Source organism: Crinia signifera, chromosome 8, assembly GCF_055691185.1.
Source record: "Crinia signifera chromosome 8, ASM5569118v1, whole genome shotgun sequence".
Classification (NCBI taxonomy): Eukaryota; Metazoa; Chordata; class Amphibia; order Anura; family Myobatrachidae; genus Crinia; species Crinia signifera.
This window is the reverse complement of record NC_139224.1, coordinates 53,347,986-53,372,504: the sequence shown is the minus strand read 5'-3', so window position 1 is coordinate 53,372,504 and position 24,519 is coordinate 53,347,986. Positions and strand designations below refer to the sequence as shown.

At 44.8% G+C, this 24,519-nt stretch overlaps 1 protein-coding gene across 3 annotated transcripts in view; it reads right to left on the bottom strand.

Moving 5' to 3' along the window:
• The window catches only part of STAB1 (stabilin 1), a 367,238-nt gene that overhangs the window by 125,855 nt on the left and 216,864 nt on the right, over nt 1-24,519 (bottom strand). For all 3 annotated transcript variants that reach the window (XM_083156377.1, XM_083156378.1, XM_083156379.1), the window contains 5 exons: nt 22,499-22,594; nt 21,312-21,357; nt 12,093-12,172; nt 8,803-8,928; nt 6,491-6,564 (listed from right to left, as the gene is read on the bottom strand). In XM_083156377.1, coding sequence (XP_083012503.1) covers nt 6,491-6,564; nt 8,803-8,928; nt 12,093-12,172; nt 21,312-21,357; nt 22,499-22,594 — 422 coding nt within the window. The remainder of the gene's footprint in view (nt 1-6,490; nt 6,565-8,802; nt 8,929-12,092; nt 12,173-21,311; nt 21,358-22,498; nt 22,595-24,519) is intronic.

The window sequence follows — 24,519 nt, the reverse complement described above, 5'->3', positions numbered from 1 at the left end:
AAGTCCTATGAGTGTGATGCGTGTGTTACACCCCTTAACACTGATCTCCGTGGCTGTAGTGCTCTCTCTTGTTGTATGGCCTAATGTTGGAAATGACATGTGTGCAGGTGTCATTTGTTGTGTTATGCACACACTAGAGAACGAATAGCCCAGTTACTGCACCGGTGGTCTTGGTTTATTTAAGTGGTTGATCCATACTCAAATTTGCACACACAACGGTGATGGATCGAAACTTTGAACAATGAGGGTATATATATATATATATTAGGGCGGAGTGAAAAAACTGAAATTGAGAAATTCAAAATCGGCTAGTGTGGGAAAGTTGTGACTTAACCTGAATAAGAAACATGCAAAAGCTTTTTGATCTGAGTCAACATCTTCTGTTCTGGCAAGAGGCCTAAAGTTTCACTTTTTAGGTGAAAATGACGAAACCTATGAAGATGCTCCGATCTAGTTATAATTATATCAGGATGTCTTAGAGTGGTTCATTAATATACTTTAGCATAGTAAAAAAACAGTACGAGCTTGTCCTAGTGCAAAGTGACTGACTGGCGGGAGAAAAAATCCCTAATAATTGACCCATTTTCATGGTCACAATTGTGAATATTGTGCGTTTTCTCCTGAACGTGTTTATAATAGAAGAAGCACAAATACTCTAAATGGAATTTCAGTGACACTGTGTGAAATATAACACTGCATAATAGCCCTTAATCAGACCTGATCGCAGTACAAATTTGTTCTCAAAATGGGCAAAACAAATGCTGCATTGCAGGTGGGGCAGATGTAACGTGCTGAGAGAGTTAAATTTGGGTGGGGTGTGTTGAAACTGAAATCTAAATTGCAGCAGGTATTTACCCTGCACAGAAACAAAATAACTCAACACAAATCTAAAGGTGGCCATACATCTACAGATCGATTGTCAGATCTGGCTGGTTGGAACAAATACCTGGTAATATCTGAATGACAGTTTTTGGCAGTTTTCCAGCATTTCAAAGCAAAGTGCTCTCATCCATTACCAGTATTTTGTTCCAAACAGACAGATCGGACAATAAATCTGTAGATGTATGGCCACATTAACTCCCTCTGCACATGTTACATCTGCCCCACCTGCAGCTGCATTACAGCATATAATTATGCCAAAGATAAGCCAATATATTAACAGTTAAATACATTAAAGTGCATTATGCTGTAATAAGTATTGCTGATCAATCCTGCCTAGCAGGGCTGTCTTTTTGTATGGGCTTAATGGGCACTTGCCCAGGGGGCCCCGGCGTATAAGGGCTGTATGTTGATAGCTGAGGATCCCCTTTTTCTAGGGATACCAAAATTTTGAAAATCGGCCCTGGGGAACTGCAGATATCCAACTTCAAAGCAGCAGTCCACATCCGACCTGTTAATTACAATTTCCAGTCATATTTCTCAGGTTCTCTCTGACACTAGCGGCTTGTCTCTATCATACCCAGAACCAGAGAGATCAGCCTTCAAGCAGCCGGTCCCTGCTCCACCCGATACCCAAGTTCCCAGCACCTCCTGAAAGTTGGGACTCTAGGTTTTTATACTAGGCTAAGAAATCTATTTCCAGATAATGGCGATATCTGCAGTCAAACAAGCTGCCCTTCCACCGAAAAATGATGAATATTAAGCCCACTCCATTATCCAACCGTCCCCTGTGTATTAAACACCCCCTACCTCCCTGGAAGTCATTTACAAGGGACCCTTCATACAGCTCAGTGCCCCCTTCCACACGTTAGTGTTCACCCTCCCACCACCTGTGCAGTAAAGGAGTAATTAGCAGAAGTTACTGCTCCAGGTCCTACATGTTGAATGGAAGATAGAGCACCCCCTGCCACCCGTGGGACATCAAAGCTGCTGCTGATACCACCCCCCACCACTAGGAGGGGAGAATGGGTAAGGGCCCCAGTGCATTGCTTTGCCCAGGTGCCCACACTGCTGTTAAGACGGCCCTGCTGCCTAGAAATGAACACAGTGATTGGCATATATGTACTGCTGGACACCACTCATAGAATGATTAACCTGTTATTTTTTTAATCAATGTTCTTGTTTTTTTTCCCCTAAACATTAGATGTATTTGTTTATTTATTTATTTACAGTTTCTAATATAGCTCAGCAGATTCCTTTACGCTTTACAATAGTAGACAGTGATAAAACAAACTGGGTAATGACAGACAGACTTGGGGGTTAGAGGGCCCTGCTGCAAGCTTACAATTTATTACATCATAATACACTTCAACGTATTTAACAGTTAATATATTGGCTTATCTTTGGCATAATTATATGCTGTAATGCAGCCCAATCATGTTCCCAGTATAGGGGATGCAACACTGTTTTTCTGTCAATAAACAGAAGTGATATGTAAAATGATACATTAGACAGTTTACACTTACTTGTAATACTTATTGTAACAGTTACTGTTTTTCAATTACAGACTGCAACAGTTATTTCTTATTTATATACACAGGATTGTCTATCTTTGTATATGCACTGCAAAGAGAGCAGCATAAATCCAATTTCATGTATTTCAGTGACACTGTGTGAAATATAACACTGCATAATGGCCCTTCATCAGACCTGATCGCAGTACAAATTTGTTCTCAAAATGGGCAAAAAAATGCTGGACTGCAGGTGGGGCAGATGTAACATGTGCAGAGAGATTTAAGGTGGCCATACATCTACAGATTTATTGTCCGATCTGTCTGGTTGGAACAAAATCCTGGTAAAAGATGAGAGCAAATGACAGTTGACCATTTGCTTTGAAATGCTGAAAAACTGTCATTCAGAATTTACCAGCTGTTTGTTCCAACCGGCCCAATCTGACAATTGATCTGTAGATGTATGGCCACCTTTAGATTTGTGTGAGTTATTTTGTTTCTGTGCAAGGTAAATACCGGCTGCATTATTTTTACACTGTAATTTAGATTTCAGTTTCAACACACCCCACCCAAATGTAACTCTCTCAGCACGTTACATCTGCCCCACCTGCAATGCAGCATTTGTTTTGCCCATTTTGAGAACAAATTTGTACTGGGATCAGCTCTGATTAAGGGCTATTATGCAGTGTTATATTTCACACAGTGTCACCGAAATTCCATTTAGAGTATTTGTGCTTCTTCTATTATAAACACGTTCAGGAGAAAACACACAATATTCACAATTGTCACAAAATGGGTCAATTATTAGGGATTTTTTTTCTCCCACCAAAGTCATTCACTTTGCACTAGGACAATCTCGTACTCTCTTTTACTATGCTAAAGTATATTAATGAACCACTCTAAGACATCCTGATATAATTTTAACTAGATCGGAGCATCTTCATAGTTTTCGTCATTTTCACCAAAAAAGTGAAACTTCAGGCCTCTTGCCAGAACAGAAGATGTTAACGCAGATCGAAAAGCTTTTGCACGTTTCTTATTCAAGTCAAGTCACAACTTTCCCACACTAGCCGATTTTGAATTTCTCAATTTCAGTTTTTTCACTCCGCCCTAATATATATATATACACATATATACTCACCCTCTCCCCCCCACCCTTCCTCATCCCACCCCCTCACTTACCGCCCAACTCCTGCTGCAGGTCCAGAAGCACAGGCTACTTCAATACAGGATGCCGGCGGCAAATTAAAATGCAGCACCGGCTGGTGAGACAATAAGAGCTTGTGTACCGGCAGCCTCTCTGATTGGCTAATGGTACATGAGCTCTGATAGGCTCAAAAGCCGGTGCAGCACTTTAATTGGCTGCCGGCGTCCTGCATTGAAGAAGCAGGCAGCACAGTGGAGTCAGGGGTAGGGGGGTTGGGGTGGGCAAAATGAGCTGCCCGGGCCCTTTCAGAGGCCGGGCCCGAGACAGCTGTACCCACAGCACCCCCCTGTAGGCGGCCCCGGAGACTTGTGTCTCCACCATGTAACTTCTAACACAGACTCACTATATTAAAGATAGCTGAAGTCACATGGTGCAGCAGCACTTCAGGTTGAAGATGGGTCCTAGTGCCCAGCATGTATGTACAGAAAAGAGACTGTGCAGTAGTGCACTGCTTTCTAACACCTAAATGCTTAGCTGGCCGCAGCATGACCAAATGATGCCCCCTTTGGCACAATAGAACTTGGACCCCTATTTTTTTATAACAGTATTTTCCATATTTTTCTATTTTACATTTCATTGCTAGATTAAAAAAAAACAAAGAGAAACATGTGACACTACACTAAGGCATTTTCCTAACTTGTCTACACCAGGTACCCTACCAATAGCCAGTGGCAGTAGCCAATTTACAAGTCAATCAGCTCCTACCTGTCATTTTTCAAACAGTCTGTAACTTGACTGTTAGGAGTGTCTCAATGTAATTATGGAATCTGTAGATTTTAATTATGTACAGTATATCTGTATGTAACTACTCTGAAGTACCCTGCACTGCTGATTCTACACTATGCATGGCACTGCTGAACCCTTGTGGCTCCTTTAAAATAAATGATAAAGATGTGATGATAATGATATTATTCTTATTATTCTTCATAATAATAATAATAATAATAACAATAATACAGGTTGAGAATCCCGTATCCGGGCATCCCTTATTCGAATTGTTCCAAAACCCGTGGTTTTTGGAATAATTTTTATTTATTTTTTTACCACCCTAACCCTTTTTTTATACTTAACAAGTCCCCCGGCGTCCACGGAAGCCCTCCAGCACCGTCTCCGTGGTCCCAGGAGTGCATTGCACGAGTGTGTGCACGCGCCGGTGACGTCACCGGCACACCTGGGAACTCGCACAAAGCACTCCTGGGACCACTGGAGATGCCAGAGACGGTGCTGGAGGCCTTCCGTGGATGCCGGGGGACAAAGTGGACGTCGAGAGACCATCGGGGCACCACCAGGGGACAGGTAAGTATGTTTAAAAGAAAAAATACCAAAATCGGGAAAAATCCCTTATTCGGAATGCTCGTGGTCCAAAGCATTTCGGATAAGGGATACTCAACCTGTAATAATAATAATAATAATAACTGTTGCCATACATATAATAACCAGAGAATATGTTAACTTTCCACTGTCTGCTGACTTTTCCAGTGACTGTATAAGAAATGCTCCATTTACTGATGGGGGGGGGATATATCCCTTCCCCTTTAACTCCACGAGCACAGGAGTAATGTACAAACATGTTCCTCAGTCAATGCAGGAGGAATAACAGGTGATTAATCTGTGCATTACTGTTGGCTTCCTCTGGGTGACTGAGTGGTACTGGGGTATACAGTAGGCGCAGGATGGGAGCAAAGAGATGATGGTGAGGTGAGAACTTTGTCTTTGCTGCCCCTTCTCCTGTGCTAGACCTGAGAATACATAGGACTGATACTATGGCCCTTATTCTGGTTGGTGCGGTAATATCCGCGTGCGTTCGTGCCGCCGATGTTTCGTGTCTGCGCATGTGCGAACGGAACACACGTCCAAATTCCGCATGAAACGTGTACACTACGAACAGGGGGTGGAGAGGGGCGTGAAGGGCTGTTTGGCCTCATTAACATATGCATACGCCCCGCGTTTCATGGGTGTTCCCATGAAAACGCTGGGCGTACGTATGGTAATGCGGCCATGACGCACGTGTAGGGGGCGGACATATGACATTGCCGGATGTCAGCTGCCGGCCCGGATCCCTGCTTTTGCACGGAGAAATGCCCGTGTGGTCTGAGGTTGCGGGAGCTGGCGGACCACTCGGTCCTGCATTCGATGGTCTGCGACCATCAAATGAAGGGGGAGGTTCCAAGAGATGGAGGAGGTGTATCCGTGAGAAATCCACTCGTGCTCCGTGCGGTCAGCAGCTTACCGCATTCGGACGTAGTGAGCGATCCGTACGGAAGGCGGGGTTTAGGACGCACGGTCCTGCCCGCATATTCTGTTCCGTCCGCACCGACCAGAATAAGGCCCTATATGTAACTGTGCATGCAAATAGCAGGAGAGAAAATGAACTTTGCTTTTGCCCCTAAGAAATTCGCTAATCATATATACACACATAGGGGGTTATTCTTATCCATTCGCTCCACTGCGCACAGGGTAGTGATGGTCAGCAACTGCGCATGTGCATCAATTGCTTATTCGCCATCCCATTCCCACCTATCAGTGTGGGCGCTGGGTGGAGGCGAGGGGTAGCGGCCATGGGAATGCCCAGTGTTTCATGGGTGTCTCCATGAAAACACTGGGCGTTCCCTTGTATGTCATCAGCGGATGTCAGTTGCCCGTCCTCTACCCGTACAGGGAACCTGCAGATCTAAGACACCAGAGAGGTGTCTTAGATCTGCGAGCGCTTGCAAATCATTCGGTGACCATCGGATGATTTTGTCCCCGCACGCAAGATTAAACATCCATTCACATGCATGCGAGTTAACCTGCGTGTGGGGGATGGGCATTTTGTGTAGGCGGTGTATAGACAATGTGCAAAGCTGCGAATTACGCAGCTCTATGTGTCAACCAGAATAACCCCCATACTCACAGTGTTTGGCCCAGCTTTAGTGCACTCGGCAGAGACATGACAGCCACCATTGTTTTCCAGACAGGCATCAATTTCTGTACCAAAATGGAAAAAAAGACAATCAGTTTAAGAACACGTGAATGTTCTCTATTTATCAAAGAAAACAATTCAACAGAAAGCAACCCAATATTTTTACTTAATAGAAAGACAAATACATTATTTTTACATTAAGAAATCTAGGTTTACCTTTATGGCTACTAATGTCTAACTTGAGTAGTGACAAAAGGGATGGATGTGCGGCTGAACAAATGTTGACATTTCTAATATATTTACTGTAGAACTGTGTGATGGTTACATGAACATGACCTGGTTCTGATCAATAAATAAAGTGGAGAGGAAGTACATGAAAGGGGATGGTGTTCTCCATTATGGAATCGATTATATTTTATTTATATACTGTAGTGCTCTTTCCACAATAGGACTGAAGGCGCTTAACAGATAGAATGAATGTAATACAGTACAGGAACAATGAAGTTCAAAAAATGCTTTACATAAACTACAGAGAACATGGAGGTTCTTAAAGGGAATTACAGAAATGCTGGAGTAAACAGGAAAGTCTTGTGTTTTTTAAGGATTCTAGAGTGGGGGCCTCTCGAACTGAGTGAGGAATTGAGTGCCATAGAGTCAGAGATGCATTGCTAAAAGCTTGACCTCCAGAATAATTAGGGGAGATTCAAAGTACTGCTAAAAGTTGATCTACAGATAGCAGTACATGGGTAGGATAGTCTGCAACCAGAAGCTTCAGGAACCATGGGCCTTGGTCATGTAGGGGTTTGAAACTCAGTAAATTAATCTTGAAGATGATTCGCCATTTTACAGGCAGCCAGTAGAGATAGTAGAGAATGGGAGTTATTGTATGTGGCTAGAACAGAGCTGGTTGGGTAACAGCCGGGCAGCTGTGTTTTGTTGTAATCAGTGCAATTCTTTGGCTGGGAGACCAAGGTAGAGGGCATTGCAGTAATCTAATTGAGATGATACAAATGCATGTATGACTCTTGGCATATCTTCAGATGCATTAAGTGTTTGATTCTGGCTATGTTCCGCAGATGAAAGAATGAGGATTTGATTGTGGCTGATATCTGATGTTTGAGTGTCAAGCCACCATCCATCACACGCCAAGTTTCAGTCCAGTTGGATGAAACAGATCATTTTAATTTCACTTTTGATAAGGAGTAATTTGATCCATAAAGTAGCCTCTAGTGGTCACTAGCAGGACTTAAATCCAGAGGTGAGGAGTATTTAGCCTTTAATATATATAGATGCTTGGGTCTTATGGCTTTCCGAAAAGGGCATTTTTGGTTATTTTTGGAGCTCTGAACCTAAAATATTCTAAATTATTAGTAATTAAAAAAAAAAAAGACTCATTTTCCCCATTGCCACAGGTATCCTCTTCTTTGGGGCATTTTTCACCCATTTTTAGGGTGATTTAGATTTTCCCTACTCAATTTATGTGCTGATTTTTCACCTACAGTAGGTAAAATCCAGCACGGGTCGAAAGGAATGTTTTGAGGATTTTTTTTAAAATAAGGTTGGACAAACATCTAATCGGTATTCAGCCATAGTTGGAACAGATGGTAATACTAACATGTGGATATCACATCTAGCCTACACCAACTAACAAGTCCTGTATAAGGTTGAACTTGATGGATGCAAGTCTTTTTTTCAACCTGAACTACGGATATAATTTGTTAGACAGTAAAATCCTTAAAATGGCAGATATGGGTGTAGCTGGAATGTCTGAGCCCCAGAGTAGAGGCTATTTTATATAAAATATAACACTTCTGTGGCATTTATGACTGTAGAGAGCAAGTGATATCTTTCAATTTGTAGTTTAAATATTTACTGTTATTAATCTTGGATTTTTTTTTATAGGAAATACAGTATGACCGGAGAATTTATAGCTGCTGGATGCAAAAAAGCCTAAGGCTCAATCTTTCAATCTACTCCAGATATAGAGGAAGAGGTTAGAGGATCACGTTTAGTACGAAATCCCAGCAGTCAGGATTCTGACAGACCGAATCCCGATGCATCCAAGTATATATGTTAACCCTAACCTTAACCCACCCCTCACGAAGCCTAACCCTAACTGTTTTATCCCACCCCTCCTCCCCCACCATAACCTCCCCTGCAGCACAACTTTGACCACCCCCCTAGTGCCTAACCCTAAACCATCTCTCGGATGTGACAAATTCTATCTGTCCGGTGCCGCTGTCCGCATGCCAGAATATCATATATACTTGTTTAGTAAAGTTACAAGAAGCTCAGATTCTCACCGATACACCAGACTCCATCTCCATTATAGCCAGATCTACAGACACAATGTGCCTGACCTAAGGCAGCCTTCGAGCAGTTTGCATATTTCGAGCACCCCCCATTGTTTACAGCACAGACATCACTCTCTGAAATGACAATGACACTGTTTATATAAAGAGAAACTTCCCAAATCACCAAATGAATGCATAAACCCATATGAAAAAATGCATTTAGGATAAATATATCACTCTCATTTAGGGCGAGATTCTCTATCATCCTCCACCACACATCACCGGCATTCACATTGTTAATAATCACATATGCACTAACATATGCGATTATTAACACAGAGGACAGCTCTTGCGACAAGGGGGGTGGTGGTGGAAGCAAAGGGAAGCCCATAGGCTTTGCTGCATATGAAAGTGCGGTAAAAACCCCGAAAACTGGGTTTTTACGGCATTTTTTGTTTGGAGCATCTCGTGACATCAATGAAGCACTTATACATTGTACTGTAATTTGCTGTTTCTGTATATAATAAATAATACAATATATTTTAATAATAACAGGCAGATAAATACTCATATTTTACTTTCATTAGAAAATTATTTACTTGTTTCCTGGCACAGCGCCCGTCGGGTCCCATCGCATACTATTAGTTAAGGTATGTGATGGGACCCGATCTGACCCGATATGAGGGTTTTCAAAGTTTTCTGTACAATGCTGTACAATTTTAACATTGCGTCGCATCGCATGCCATTGTAATTTGTTTTTTTCTGGATCGCTTTTTTTTGTCGAGGTCAGTCCTCTCGCCAAATATGGTCCTTACCCTATTCAATGCTCCTGGTTCAAAAAAATTTTTATGGAGAGCTTTGCCCTGTTTACTGCTTGGTCCTTGACGTTGTTCGACCTTTGCTTTCATATGGGAACTTTTGCGTACCTTGCCGTTTATGTATTCAATGCTAAAACGGAAAACGCTGCTCGCTTTTTTTTTTTGGTATGCCTCTCCGTTTTGCTCTTGGCATCTTTTTTAGTTGAACTCAACACGTACTTATACCAAGGCCCATTTGGGTGTATCAAAACCATCTCACCCTCAACATCTCGCCTTCTACTGAGTTAATCCGGATCCATAATGATGGATAATTCTCCAGGACTCTTCTAAATTCTCCTTGGAAACATAGGAGACAGACCATCCGACCATATACTTGGTAAATATTCAACTTTATTGGTGCACTGAACTGCTGCTATAATTCCCTCAATTGGAGCAAATACCCATCCAGATTGTTTTTATTTCATTGACCAATTCTGAGAATTCTCTGTAGACAATGGTTAATTGTTCTTTTTATTCTGTATAATAAATGTATTTTATCGTATAAATTAATTAATTTTTTATTCAGTCAATCCTAGCGCTGTACTCTACTTTTCCCTTTTTACAATTACAGGGAGCTTTACACACTCTCATTTACAGCTGCTTTAACTGCACTTGTGGTTCTAACGTCTCTGCTTAAAAAATCAGGAAACCACTGACATAATGCTCCGCTGACTTTTTAAAACCAGCCCCAGGTTCCAGGGCCGGGTCTGGTTCCCAAAATACGGGGGACAAAATGAATAGGGGTCCCCCTTATTTTAGGAACCAGCCCCAGGCCCAACCAGCCAGCAGGGTAATGCTACAGCCAGGGGGAGACTTGTTATACAAGTCCCCCCGGCCAAAGCATTCATCCCTACTGACCAGTTGAATTGAATTAAGTGAGCGGTGGGAGGCATGGCAACAGGTACAAAAAATGGCGCATGAACGGTAAGCGTAAAACGGCGTACACTGTGCCGTGCTCGCCGGAGCATTGGATACTGCTTTTTATCTGAACATAATAGAGTAATATATTTGTCACATATAAAAAAGAGAATATGTTGTTAATTGTTAATAAAGCTGCATTGTCCATATTAAATCTATTTACATCTAAACACCTCAATCTCTTTTCTATGGGTATGGGTCAACCGTCATAGGGTCGACACGAGGATGGTCAACATGCATTGGGTTGACCACTGAAGGTCGACCTATATCAAAGTCGACATATCTGAAGGTCATAAGGGGGTTAGGTCACAGGGTCATTAGGTCAACACAAGCATTAGGTAGACATGGACAAGGTCAACAGTCAAAAGTTCGACATGGGTTTTTTCCCTTTTTTTGATCCCGAATGTCAGTACAGTCTACATGGACAAAAAAGTGAAAAACTCCATGTCGACCTTTTTTTTTTACTGTTGACATAGCCCATGTTGACATATTGTATGTGTCAACCTAATGTCCATGTCGACCTAACCCCATATCCACCTTCAGAAATATCGACCTTCATGCATGTCAACCTTCAGTGGTTGACCAAATGCATGCTGCCCTTCCCCTTTGTGACCTAGTGACCGTATCCCCTTTACTACCCCATTAAGAATATAGTAAATACTGTAAGAAAGGCCTTGATAAAGGTTTGAGTGTGATTCTGATTCTTAAGTGTACAAATCAATATATGGACATATATATGTATTATGGGGCCAGAGCTCTGAATAGACGCTGTGCTCATGTGTACAACAACTATTCATTGCTGCTCTGCTGAGGGGGGCTCCCAACTGCCCACCCCACCTCCTGACTCTACTGCTGCCCCCGGGTGGGACAAGGGGACATTCACAAAAAATTGTTACTGTTACAGTTGGATGGTTGAAGGCGGAATCTACCCTGGTTGCGGTGCAATGTGAACAGGTAACCCAGGTCAATGTGACCCGGGACCCTTTCCTAGCATAGGAAGCGCTGGCGCTTGGAGAGGATCTTATCACCAATCTCATCTCTGATGTAGGGTACACACCAGAATGATTACGGCTCAATTCCATAAATCTGGATCCAACTCCGACCGATTGGATGCAGATTGTATGTAGATTGGGCATGTTTTTGCATGTTTAGATCTGATTCCAATCCGATGCGCGTCCCCGCTGTCGTTTGGTCGTTTTACAGATCCTACCTGCTGCAGGTAGGATCTGTAAAAGATCCATTCAACTGGATACAGACTCATATCGGATTGGGATCAGATTGGATGCAGATCGTTAGCAGATTGTTAGCAGATCGTGTGCTCCAACAGATTGTGCGACCGTCACACAATCTGCTAACGATCTACTAACAATCAGGATCGTGCTGGTGTGTACCAGGCATAAGGGTTGCATTTGAGTTGGTCCCATATGCAAAATCCCAGGTGTGACCCAGTTTTGGTAATAGGAAAGGTGTAGTTATTGACCCCAGTGATGATATTTTGCATTGGTGCATAAATCCCAATCTTACCTGTGCAATGTGTCCCATTCCCGGTAAAGCCGGCAAGGCATGAGCATTTGGCAGTGTTGTTTGTAGGTCCTGCAATACAGCTGAAAAAATTTAACTCTAAAGGGGATGTCTATTAATTCAGTAGGCAGAGTAACAAAGTAACATAGGCCCTTATTCTGCTTGAAGCGGTAACGGCCGCTTGCGGCCGTTCCGCCGATGTTTTCGGTCTGCGCATGTGCAGAGGGCACTCTGCGCATGTGCAGCCGAAATCGCCGCACACGTATTTTGACCGCCGCAAAGGGGGTGGATAGGGGCGTGAGGGGCTACGAAGCCTCATTTGCATATGCATACGCCCCGCGTTTCATGGGCGTTCCCATGCAAACGCGGGGCGTACGCTTGCTAATGAGGCTATGACGCGTGGGTACAGGGCGGGCATCTGACATCGCCGGATGTCAGCTGCCCGCCCCCATACAAGATTTCACACGGACAAGTGTCCGTGTGGTCTTGTGCTGCGGGACCTGGTGGAGCGTGCGGCCCTGCATTCGATGTTCGGCGACCATCGAATGCAGGGGCTGCTCCCACCATGGAGGAGGCGTATCCCCGTCCAAAATCATGCGGATCGCCACATGGCCGCGTACGGACGGCTGTGGCGATCCGTCTGGAAGGCGGGGATTCGCCTGGTGCGGTCAGAGCCGCATATGCGGCTCTGGCCGCACCGATCAGAATAAGGGCCATAGTAGCATAGTAGCATAGTAACATAGTAATTAAGGATGAAAAAAGACGTTAGTACATCGAGTTCAACCTATCTAACTTGTAACTACTGACTTGAGTAATGCTGGGTACACACCAGCACGATGCTGCTCATGAGCAGGTCGTCACAGGAACGTACGACCCGCTCACGAGCTGACATTGCGATCCGATCGCGACCCGCACCCACTACAATGGTCTTTTCTGAGATTCTACCTGCAGCATGTAAGATCTCAGAAAAGACCTAACAACCTGTTGGGCCGCACATCGGATCGGGATTGCATCAAAACGGCAGCGAAATGGCCCAAAACATGGCCAATTTACATACAATCGGTCGAGATTGTATCTAAATTGGCTCATTTTAAAAGGAGCGAACGGCGAATAGCCGGGAGAGACAATAAACTATAAGTCTGTGCTACCAAGGCCATGAAGTGGTAGCTGTTATCAGGATGGGGGCAGGGAGGTAACAGGAACAGTATAGGGGGAAGGAAAGAGATAAGCAGGTAGTAGGCGCCTCCCCATGGGAGTAGACCCATACTTAAGGACAGGACAGGTATGGGGGAGGATCAGAGAGAGCAAGAGGGCACGCAGTAAGGATTGTGGAGACTCACCAGCAGCTTTAAAGTTAAAAAGAAGCAATGGACTGTCCTAAGAGATCCAGAGAAGTGCCAGCGAGATTTAAGGGACCGGAGCAGCGGCAGAAGAAAGCAAGGAGGGCTCCAGCAGCAGGAGGTCTGAGATCGGCACCAGGAGGGCTGCATCCAGCTGTGGAACGGGCCGGCCGAGAGGAGGAAAGAGGCAGAAGACAGGACTCTAGCAGCGGGCACCAGCGCTGAAGAGAAGCAGCAGCAGCCGGGACATACACACATAGTCGGGTAGGAGCATCCCCAGGGCCGCACTCGCAGCCAGAACGCAGCCAGTCCCCTCCTTACCCGACTCCCAGCAGCAGCGGGCACCAGCAAGAACATCCAGAAAGCAGCAGAGGAATGATCCAGAAATATCATAAGTATCTATATGTATTGGCATTTGTATCCCTTCTTATTCTTTTACTTAATTCCATATTCGGCACCCTGCTACCATCTGATGTCACAAACTCCCAATGTCTCTGTAATCTTATGAATTCAATCTTTAATGCAGATAGAATTTTACCACATGTTTTATATTATGCTGGGTAACTTTCCCCTAAGGAATAACAGCACCTAATAGAGTTTCACACCTATTACCTAACAGTACAGTTGGGATTCAGTGCTGAAGTTTTTTCAATGCAGACTTCTAGCAGTTTAAGGCCAAAAAATGAGTACTTAGGGATTTATTATTATACTCGCTGCAGCCTTTAGCAAAACAGCAGAGAATTAGGCCCAATGTTCAGGCAAGTTGCAAAGAATGTCCAACCCCCTCCCCCCCCCCCTTAATTAAATTACTGAGGGCTTGTTTACATGGCATAGCATGTAGAGATCATGATAGAGGTATCCTTTCAATACAATCCATTCATCTACTCCTCCCACTAAGCAGAGCATACAATGGAGTCAGCAGGCTGCCTAGCAATGATAAACAAATGTATAATTTGTGCAATAACACATTAATATGGTTATTATTATTATAGTATTATTTATAAGGCGCCACAAGTGTTGTGCAGCGCCGTACAAACATGAAATGTATGATTACAGATGAGCGTTTGCAGAGCTGAGTTATTTCAGATCACATGTATAGGGGAATTACATAGTTTTAAGTAACATAATATAACATTGTGCAGCACTGTTATTAGGTTATGGCAAAGCATAAGTTTAGATAGGCAGAATGCAAATATGGGAACATGTGGTTTTGTTTTTGAAGTTAATATAATGCAAAATAAGGCAAGAAAATTCATTATGTGGTGCAATTTTCAGCGTGCAAGGCATCATAGGGGTATAATAGACAGTATGATAAAGATGTTGATGATTGGGGGAATGATAAATGGTAACAGGTTACATTAAGCTGCAGTCAGTAATATAATATGGTGTCACATACAAATGAGTAAATTCATTGTTACATGCGTGTATGTACAATAAGTATAGTAGTACAGGAGATCAATAAGTGAATTCATTACGGTTGTGCATAAGCATTTTACTTCATATTAGACTTTTATATCTTTGGCAGATCCAAACTTACTGTTATTTCATGAAAAGCGCTGGGTTAATCGGCTGACGTATACAAAATATGTTGCTGTTAGAATTTTGTTAAGTCAATTCATGTATAAGAAGTAATGAATATAATTAGGGCACAGGGGTGGAACCATAGTTCTCACAGCAACTAAGTTTGTAAGTTAAGTTTTTAAGGGGTACATGCTTGGCCTTAGCAGGGAAGTAATACTGCTGACGCTGGGTGCAAAGTAGATGGGCCCCCTTTAACAGATTATACATAAAAAAAAAAAAAAAAAAAAAAGGGTGCACACATAACTGCACAGTACAGGTAACCGCTCAGTGCACGTTAGCTTGCCAATTAGGCGGAATGTGCTGGAAATTCGGAAAAGGAATAAGCAAAGCAGAATAATCACAGTAAAATGAAAGTCATTTTGTGTGACTTGGGTGGTAAACAGCTTAGTGAAATGTCCAATGCCAACAGGGCTTCATGGGATGTTACAAATTTCCATGGGGGTAGCTATTCTGTCACTTGTATACGGATAGAAGCAGGGTAGGAAAGGGAAAAAGGAGAATGCAGGGAGGTGGCATTATAGGATTATTGCTCAGGTTTGGGAGACTGCATGATGCAACGTATTTACACACAGAACAAACTAACATGCTTTATGTCACCTCGCAGTGCAACCCTTTTTCTTCCACATGCAGATGCCTAATGATCGGAGGAGGCGGGCAGGCTGATGACCCTGACGGACGCTGAGCTACGGCAATGCCGAAAGCGTAGTATGCGAACGGACTCTTTCTTGACAGGAATGAGTTCTAGCGTGGTGGCAAAATGATGGTATAACCAGGTTCCAATGCCCCATACATTGTATGTGCATAAAGTAGCAAGAGCCTTACATTTGCCATAGCGAAGAAAGCAACAGTGCAGCGTCGCTTACCAGTCGTTTCAAGAGGCGCTCAGAATAGTGCGCAGCTGCGGGGTACGGGCCCAATTGGGGAAGATATCGAATCAGCATTTAGGCTCCTCCCCCTTCACCTACATAGTCACGGATTCATGGGACTAAATTTCAAGGGCAGTTATTATGTGGCTTTATGCTTACCCATGGATGGCGCCATTTTTGAAAAATTCAGCATGTTCCTGCACTGGTGCGTTGAGGTGGGGACAGGCTGCAGGACATTTGCGCACCATCTGGATGACTTTCTAAGGGTCAGCCAGGCGAACACTGACACATGCAAGCGTCTGTTAAAATCCACGTAGGCGCTGTTCCACACTTTTGGGGTTCCCATAGCAACGGAGAAAACAGAGGGGCCTATGAACAAACTGTCGTATCTGGGAATAGAAATAGATACCACCGACAGGCTGTGTAGGTTACCAGAGGACAAGGTTGCTGGCATTATGAGGCAGATTGGGGAGCATGCCAGAGCAGACAAGATGACACTAAAACATCTCCAATCATTGCTGGGGTCACTGAATTTCACATGCAGGGTTATCCCAATGAGCAGAATCTTCTGCCGACCAGGGCTGGCAACAGAAATCTTGGGGCCTGGTATACTGATATATCTAGGGGGCCCAATACCCCGCCCCCTTGAGCAGAACATTGTTAGTATTATGCATATTAAACATGTTTTTTATTGTTACAAAGGAAATAGAATTAATATTCACTAATATCGGAGGGAGGCTCCAGTCAAGTACCCAGGAATCCAGGCAGGTGCCTTTTAAACCATTGCTAGGCACTGCACTGACACAGCCATGCTTATAGCCCCCGAGTCCCTCAAAACCTTGGGGTCCCTCACAAGCTTGGGATCCGGTACATGTGATCCTCTTGACCCCCCCTGTCGCCTGCGATTAAGCTGACAACAGAAATCAGAGAAGGCATGTTGATGTGGGAAACATTTCTAAGGGAATTTAATGGTATTCGCATCTCTCCGGCACCGCCCGTGGCGAGCAAGAGGCTGCAGCTGTACACCGATGCAGCAGGGTCTTGTGGTTTTGGGGCATATCTCGTGGGAGAATGGTGCGCATCCCAGTGGCCGCAGAGCTGGGTCGGAGCAGGGCTGACCAGGAACATGCTGCTGCTAGAGCTGTTCCCGATCATAGTAGTGTTGGAGTTGTGGGGTAACAGGTCTGATGTGACAACATGGGGGTGGTTCAAGCAGTCAACAGGCAGAGTGCCTTCTCCCCACCAGCGATCAACCTGATTAGGTATTTGGTATTGGTTTGCCTGCGCCACAACATTAACTTTCGCGCCAAGCACGTCCCAGGGGTAGATAACATCAGAGCGGATGCCTACTCAAGGGGAAAGTTGGGAGCCTTTAGGGAAGCGGCACCACATGCGCAGCTGCAAGGTTTAACATGTCCACCTCATTTATGGAAGGTTGTCAAGATGGCGTGAACAAGCTGGTGAAAGACTCGTTAGCGCCTGCGGCAGGGAGAAGCTGCAGCTCATGGCGGCAGTAAAGGGCGCATGCAAAGAGCTTGTCAAGGCAGCGATGCTCAGAGAGGCATTCGCAACACCCTTCAGGAACAGGGGTCTCCAGCGGTCTGTTTTCTTTACAGGAGGAAAATGAGGACTCCCAGAACAGGGTCCAAGGGTGAGATACGGTGGGGAAGCATTTCAGTTCAGGAGCAGAGAAGAGCGTGCAAATGGTTACATATAGGTTCTAGATTAATAGGGCGAGGGAAGGTCACGGTGAGGTGGCGGGCTATGGTTCTAGGAACCTAGCGTTGGCGGAAGTACTGCGGGCCAGCCAAAGATTGGCGCCAGGAAACGGAGGCACCCCAGAAGAGGGGGTGCAAGATCCAAGGCCTGGCGTCGAGGGGGGGCAATTGGGGGGCCCCGGGCGGGTACAGATTTCAGTTGCGAGAAGGGGCCCCCCTCCCCGGGCGGCTTGATTCAGTTACGTTGGAGGGCTGGTGGACCGCAGTGCTATCTTTGCCACCTGAGCGAGTAAGATTATATTTGTAATCTGATTAATAAATGTGACCTTTAATTCGCCAAAATAAATGACTCAGTTTGATTATTCCAGGTGAAGGGAAAAGGGAGGGGCGGTTTCAAGGGTGGGTTTCTTAGTCTGTTAGGGTTAAAAGAATGGCGGGAGCATCAGACGCTCAGAGGTTTAAAAGGAGCGAACGGCGAATAGCCGGGAGAGACAATAAACTATAAGTCTGTGCTACCAAGGCCATGAAGTGGTAGCTGTTATCAGGATGGGGGCAGGGAGGTAACAGGAACAGTATAGGGGGAAGGAAAGAGATAAGCAGGTAGTAGGCGCCTCCCCATGGGAGTAGACCCATACTTAAGGACAGGACAGGTATGGGGGAGGATCAGAGAGAGCAAGAGGGCACGCAGTAAGGATTGTCCCACCCACCCACCCTTGGACGAAGAAGGAGCAACATCCAAACAGCATCTAGTTACAGCAGAGATTGTCTTAACAGAAACAGAAGTACTGCGGGCCAGCCAAAGTTTGGCGCCAGGAAACGGAGGCACCCCAGAGGAGGGGGTGCAAGATCCAAGGCCTGGCATCGGAGGGGGCAATTGGGGGACCCTGGGCAGTGCTAGATACAGCAGAGATTGTCTTAACAGAGGCGGAAGTACTGCGGGCCAGCCAAAGATTGGCGCCAGGAAACGGAGGCACCCCAGAAGAGGGGGTGCAAGATCCAAGGCCTGGCGTCGAGGGGGGGCAATTGGGGGGCCCCGGGCGGGTACAGATTTCAGTTGCGAGAAGGGGCCCCCCTCCCCGGGCGGCTTGATTCAGTTACGTTGGAGGGCTGGTGGACCGCAGTGCTATCTTTGCCACCTGAGCGAGTAAGATTATATTTGTAATCTGATTAATAAATGTGACCTTTAATTCGCCAAAATAAATGACTCAGTTTGATTATTCCAGGTGAAGGGAAAAGGGAGGGGCGGTTTCAAGGGTGGGTTTCTTAGTCTGTTAGGGTTAAAAGAATGGCGGGAGCATCAGACGCTCAGAGGTTTAAACAGAGAAACATAGAATTTCACGGCAGATAAGAACCACTTGGCCCATCTAGTCTGCCCCTTTTAGGCCAAATTGTCCTGGTGTGTACCCCACATTCGTCATATCTATATGAATATAGGTGGGAAAGCCACAGGGTATGAACATATACCGGCAAATATTTGCTTAGACATGTACATCAGCTCTGGCCTGTTGTCTGATGTACATTCAGGGCGGGATGTTCAAACATCTGCAGCCCAGCTCCGCCCCCCTTTGCCACTCATCGCCGACATAATTATCGCATATGCTGTAACATATGTGATAATTATGGCAAAGGACAACTCTTGCGTTAAGAGCTGTCCTTTGCGGTGAGAGTCAGCGGCTCTCCCCTCCCTCCCTTACCTGGCGCTGCTGCTGTGCCGGGTTCTCCTCCTCCCTGCACCTGGAAGAGGATCATAGTGCAGGGAGGAGGAAGTCACAGGTCCGGGCAGCACAGCACTGTAGTCCACCTGTAAAAAGAAAACACACACACACAGAAAAGTAAAACTTTATTACATACACACACACACAAACACACATCTCACTTTTACAACAATATGCTCACCGATCCAGGATCCAGCGCTGGTCTCCCTTCTGCAGAGCCGGCGACCCCCGCACTGACAGCGGGGACAACCGGCTTTCTCCGATGCAGCTAACAGCTTCTGTCACGTTGTCCCAGCGCAACAGAGGCTGAGAGCGTCTTCGGCTTATGCGTCTCCATGGAAACGCATAGCTCAGCCAATCAGGGCTGAGCTATGCGTCTCCATGGAGACGCATCGCCCAATCACGCTCTCAGCCTGTGTCGCGCTGGGACAGCGCGACAGAAGCAGTTAGCTGCATCGGAGAAAGCCGGTTGTCCCCGCTGTCAGTGCGGGGGTAGCCGGCTCTGCAGAAAGGAGAGCAGTGCTGGATCCTGGATCGGTGAGTATATTGTTGTAAAAGTGAGATATGTGTGTGTATGTAATAAAGTTTTACTTTTCTGTGTGTGTGTTTTCTTTTAACATTCTTTTTACAGTTGGACTACAAGTGCTGGGACTTGTGGTTCTCCAAGTCCCAGCCTGCGGGGGAGGTCTGCTGGTATTTGTAGTCCTCCTGTATAAAGCAATGTTAGGATTGAAAGATTTAACCCCATCAGGCCGGCGTCCACTGGCCAGGGACGCCGGTGACAGCCCCGGGCTTCAGCCCTGGACGGGTGAAGCCTGGTTTGGGGTCCCCATTCCTCCAGGTACCCCGTCCAAGGCTGACCAGCCACGGTGCTCATGGTGCGGCCGGAGGACCTTATGTAAAAAGTGTCCCCCGGCTGTGGCATGACACTGCGGGCTGTTGGAGCACGGTGCTGGTTTCAAAATACGGGGGACCCCCAGATTTTTTGTCCCCCGTATTTTTGATACCAGGACTGGTCCAAGAGTCCGGGGCTGGTTTCAGAAATACGGGGGACCCCTATGCTTTTTGTCCCCCGTATTTTTGGAACCAGGTCCGGCTCAATGAGCCTGGGGCTGGTTATGCTCAGGAGGGGGGACCCCATGCAATTTTTTTTTTTTTATACAAACTCAAAATCACACATAAGCTCAAGTTCGCACATTTTCATGCCGAAAATTCGCCCATTATCGCACTCAATCGCACTTTTCTTGCCGGAACACGCACCTCATTAAATATGCGAATCCAAGGCAAAAATGCGATTTAAAAAAAGTGCAATAATGGGCGAAAAGCTGACGTGCGAAAAACTCTCATCCCATAGAATGTCATCCAATATGTTTTAACATGTAGTAAATACATTTAATTGCCATATTGTTTTTTTTTAATCCAGTCAAACCCCAGATGTATACTTTTCATTTTTCTTGTATTATGGGGGGCCTTACACACCCCCTCATACAGCAGCTATAACTGTACTTGTAGTACTCAGCTACTATTATATATATATATATATATATATATATATATATATATACAGATGGAGCCGGACTTATTGTTGCTGGCGAAACGCCAGCAGCATGTTGCTGGCGATCCGCCAGCAACACAGCGCTCCATCTGACTGAGACGAGCGTGCGTCCTCTACACACGCGTCTCAGTATCCGGGCGGCGGGGCGGCGAGGCGGACGCAATACTGTCCGCCTCCCACTCGAGGGGGCTGGGGGGAACTCGAGGACACTGCGTGGGGGTGCGGTTGCCTGGTGTGGGCACCGGGCGACCGAGGACAGCACCGTCGGAAGGGGACACGCGCGCACCTCGTGCGCACGCGTCCCCTTCCGGCATACAGATGGCGCGGGGCAGGGGATGGCGGCTGGCGTCGTCATCGGCATCCCCTGCAAAGATGAATCCCGCTACATCTGTATAATGCCTTTTGCATATTTCTTTTTACAAGACATTCAAATACATATTCACTTACTTTGCATTGATGCTGCAGCTGCCATTGCACAAATCATTTTTATTATCTAGAAGAAATGGCATTACATTACAGATATATACAGTGATGCAGACAAAGAGTAGGTCAGATATATAGCTAGAACAAATGATATGCAATAATGGAACTTTACAAGGAAGTATAGCTGCTCATACATTAAGGGTTGGAAAGGAATGCAGTCGTGTGACTATTGATATATTCTTTGTATAAGGGAGAAAGGAATTACTGGAGGGAGGTCTCAGCTGTGAGGGTGTCTGATCTGGTCATTCTGGCACCACTGCTCAATAACTACTGTTTAATGGTGTTTTAGGAAATGGCAATGATGCTCCAACTGACCTCTTCCTGCAGGACTGTGCAGCCAGGTTATGTCTCCTGGCTTTGCCACCAGTAGAGACCAATAAACCTATAAAAAGTGTCAAAATCATTCTGCAACCCCCCTCACAAACACAGCAAATCCTTTACAAACACATACCCTCCAACTGACCGCTTCCTGCTGGGTATCCGACCGACATAGCTACGCTATCTAGATACACCATGTTATGGTTGACCGCACTTAGTCATACTCGTCTAGTTAGATTTCTAAAGTTGACCATGTCTAGAATGACAGTAACGGAAGTTAGATGCCGGCTTTACAGCGACAATCACACGGTCTACATGTTTTCCCCCCCTTTTTTCTGCTGCGGAATGTCACAGGTGGACTTGGTTCATACATTACTATCCAAGTGGACATAGAGTGAGATTATAATAGTGTGCCGAGCACAGTGAGCCGTGCAAGAGGATTCTGTGTACATATACAGTGTCCTTGGGGCCCCTGTGACATTTGGCACCCCCAAAAAAATGTGACCATGTGACCGTCAATCACACGCCCGTCCGACAAAACAGATCCGACTTGTTATAAAGTCAGATCTGTTTTGTAGAAATCCGCCTTCAGTGTTGTCTGAAATGGCAGCATTGAATAGGCAGTGGATACTATTTCCCCTGTTGGAAGAATTGAATACCGCCCAATATATCCATGGTAGATAAGCAGATAACCTATCATTGTGCATTATACATAATATACAAAATATCCAGGGTAGTCAGCACAAAATCAAGAACTATTTCCTTTGGCCACCAGTTATATGATATGTGCAACATATTTTTTAACAAATGTTACAGTGAACCATCATACTTACCGATCTGACAGGAATAACCAGACCAGCCTTTATCACACTGACACGATCCATCGCCATGAAGTCCATCATTACACTTTCCACGGACACAGTCACATTCTGTTTAAAAAACTGTTTTTAAAACTTAACCAAAAAGTGAAAAGTACTAAATATTTGATTATAATTAATTATTGACTGAAATATTTTACATTATTTAAACCAGTTTCATATATATATATATATATATATATATATATATATATATATATATATATATATATATATATATATAAGCCTTGATTAAAAACAGTAACTAGTTTTAGTAAAATTTCTGCAAAAGTAATAATGATCTGACAGCACAAGAAGCAGATGCCACCACTTAATATACCAAAAAGCGGAAAATAAAACAAAACCCATCAGAGCACATTAAACAGAGGGAAATTGACTAAAATGGGAGTTCTATTTCAGGTAGCTATGGGCAACCAGTTAGGTACTATTATCTTCTATAAGGTGCTAAATAAATAACAAGTAGTTTCAACATATAATGTGAAATAGAACTCCTATCTTACTAAATTTCTCCATAATGTAAACAAAAAAACTATTTAACCCTTTGAGTGACAATAACTCTGTGAGAGATGTTCAATATTTGTGAGAAAAATGGGTTAAAAAAAGATTATATTTCCTATATAAAGGTAAATATTACAGGTCATTATGATGAATACAAATGTTTGCTTTTCAATTTTCACACCTATATTGACAAATTTACTCAATTTAATGGCACTCAAAGGGTAATCAAAAACTTATTCAAAGGTGTCAAAGTAAAATTAGATAACTAAATAATGGATTGCTACATGTTAGAGGCTTTGACAGTAACTTTGCTACTACCGATATTGAAACAACTCACCAACAAATCCCCTCCCACCCAGACTTTCCTTAAGGCCCCCACCCAAGTCGCGCATGTGTAGACATCCCGTCCGGCATGATGAGCGGTTCCTGTGCGCAACGGATCGCAGTCGGGCGGTTGGACCGGTTGTGCAGCTGGAGCCAAACGGGGGACGCAGAGAAACGGTGGGCGGGAATGCGAAGAGCCAGCGAGGGGAAGCCGGGCAGCAGGTGCACTTAACAAAACAACAAAAAAAATACAAATGAATGGGCAGTCAGTGATTAGCTGAGAGCTCTCTCAGCCAATTAGTGACTTCCCATTCAGTTGTTTTTTCTTCTTGCAGCTTGGCTCCCTGCTCCCCATGCCCAGCTCTATGTTCCCCTCGCAGGCTCTCCGGCATCCCCTGCCACTGTAGCTCCCCGGGAGTTGTATGTTATAAATCTCATGCAATGTATCACATGCAAAACTTGGCACATCAAGTGCCTAATCGTGTGTGACCCCTTCCGGAGAGCTGCCAGGACAATCAGGTCCGACTTGTTCTTAGGACAAGTCGGATGGGGGCCATTATGATGGGGCCCTTTATATGTACCCTACCCAGAGATTTCTATTATTTATACAGTTTTGTGGACTAAAGAAGAGTAAAGCTGGGAACACATTACACAATATCATCCATGAACGATATCATTAACGATTTTTACTTGAAGTGGCTGGAACCTCTAGGCAAATGATATAGACACTGAAGGATAAAGTCAACAATATTGTCCAGTAGCCGCATCCAGGAGCATGCTGTTGTTCACAAGATAGTCAGGATTTGACTACATCTAGCGCACTAACCATGTTTGTGATAATAGGGTCAGATCCGTGCATACACATTGAAACTGGTCTATTGTTATTTGTAAGTTCTTCTTTTGACTTACTATGTGGCGATCCCTGATTGGTTACTGGGTCTTCAAGTGAGTGCCGCGGCTATTTTCCGGTGATTCGCACATGTGCAATAGAGGTGTATTTGTATTTGGGAATGCAGCGCGGGCCCCATGTTTTAGGACAGTGGTTCTCAACCTGGGGTACTTGTATCCCTGGGGGTACTGTGCAGATCGATTAGGGGCAGGGGCGTAACTAGATATTTGTAGGCCCCATAGCAAAAGTTTGTAAGGGCCCCTAT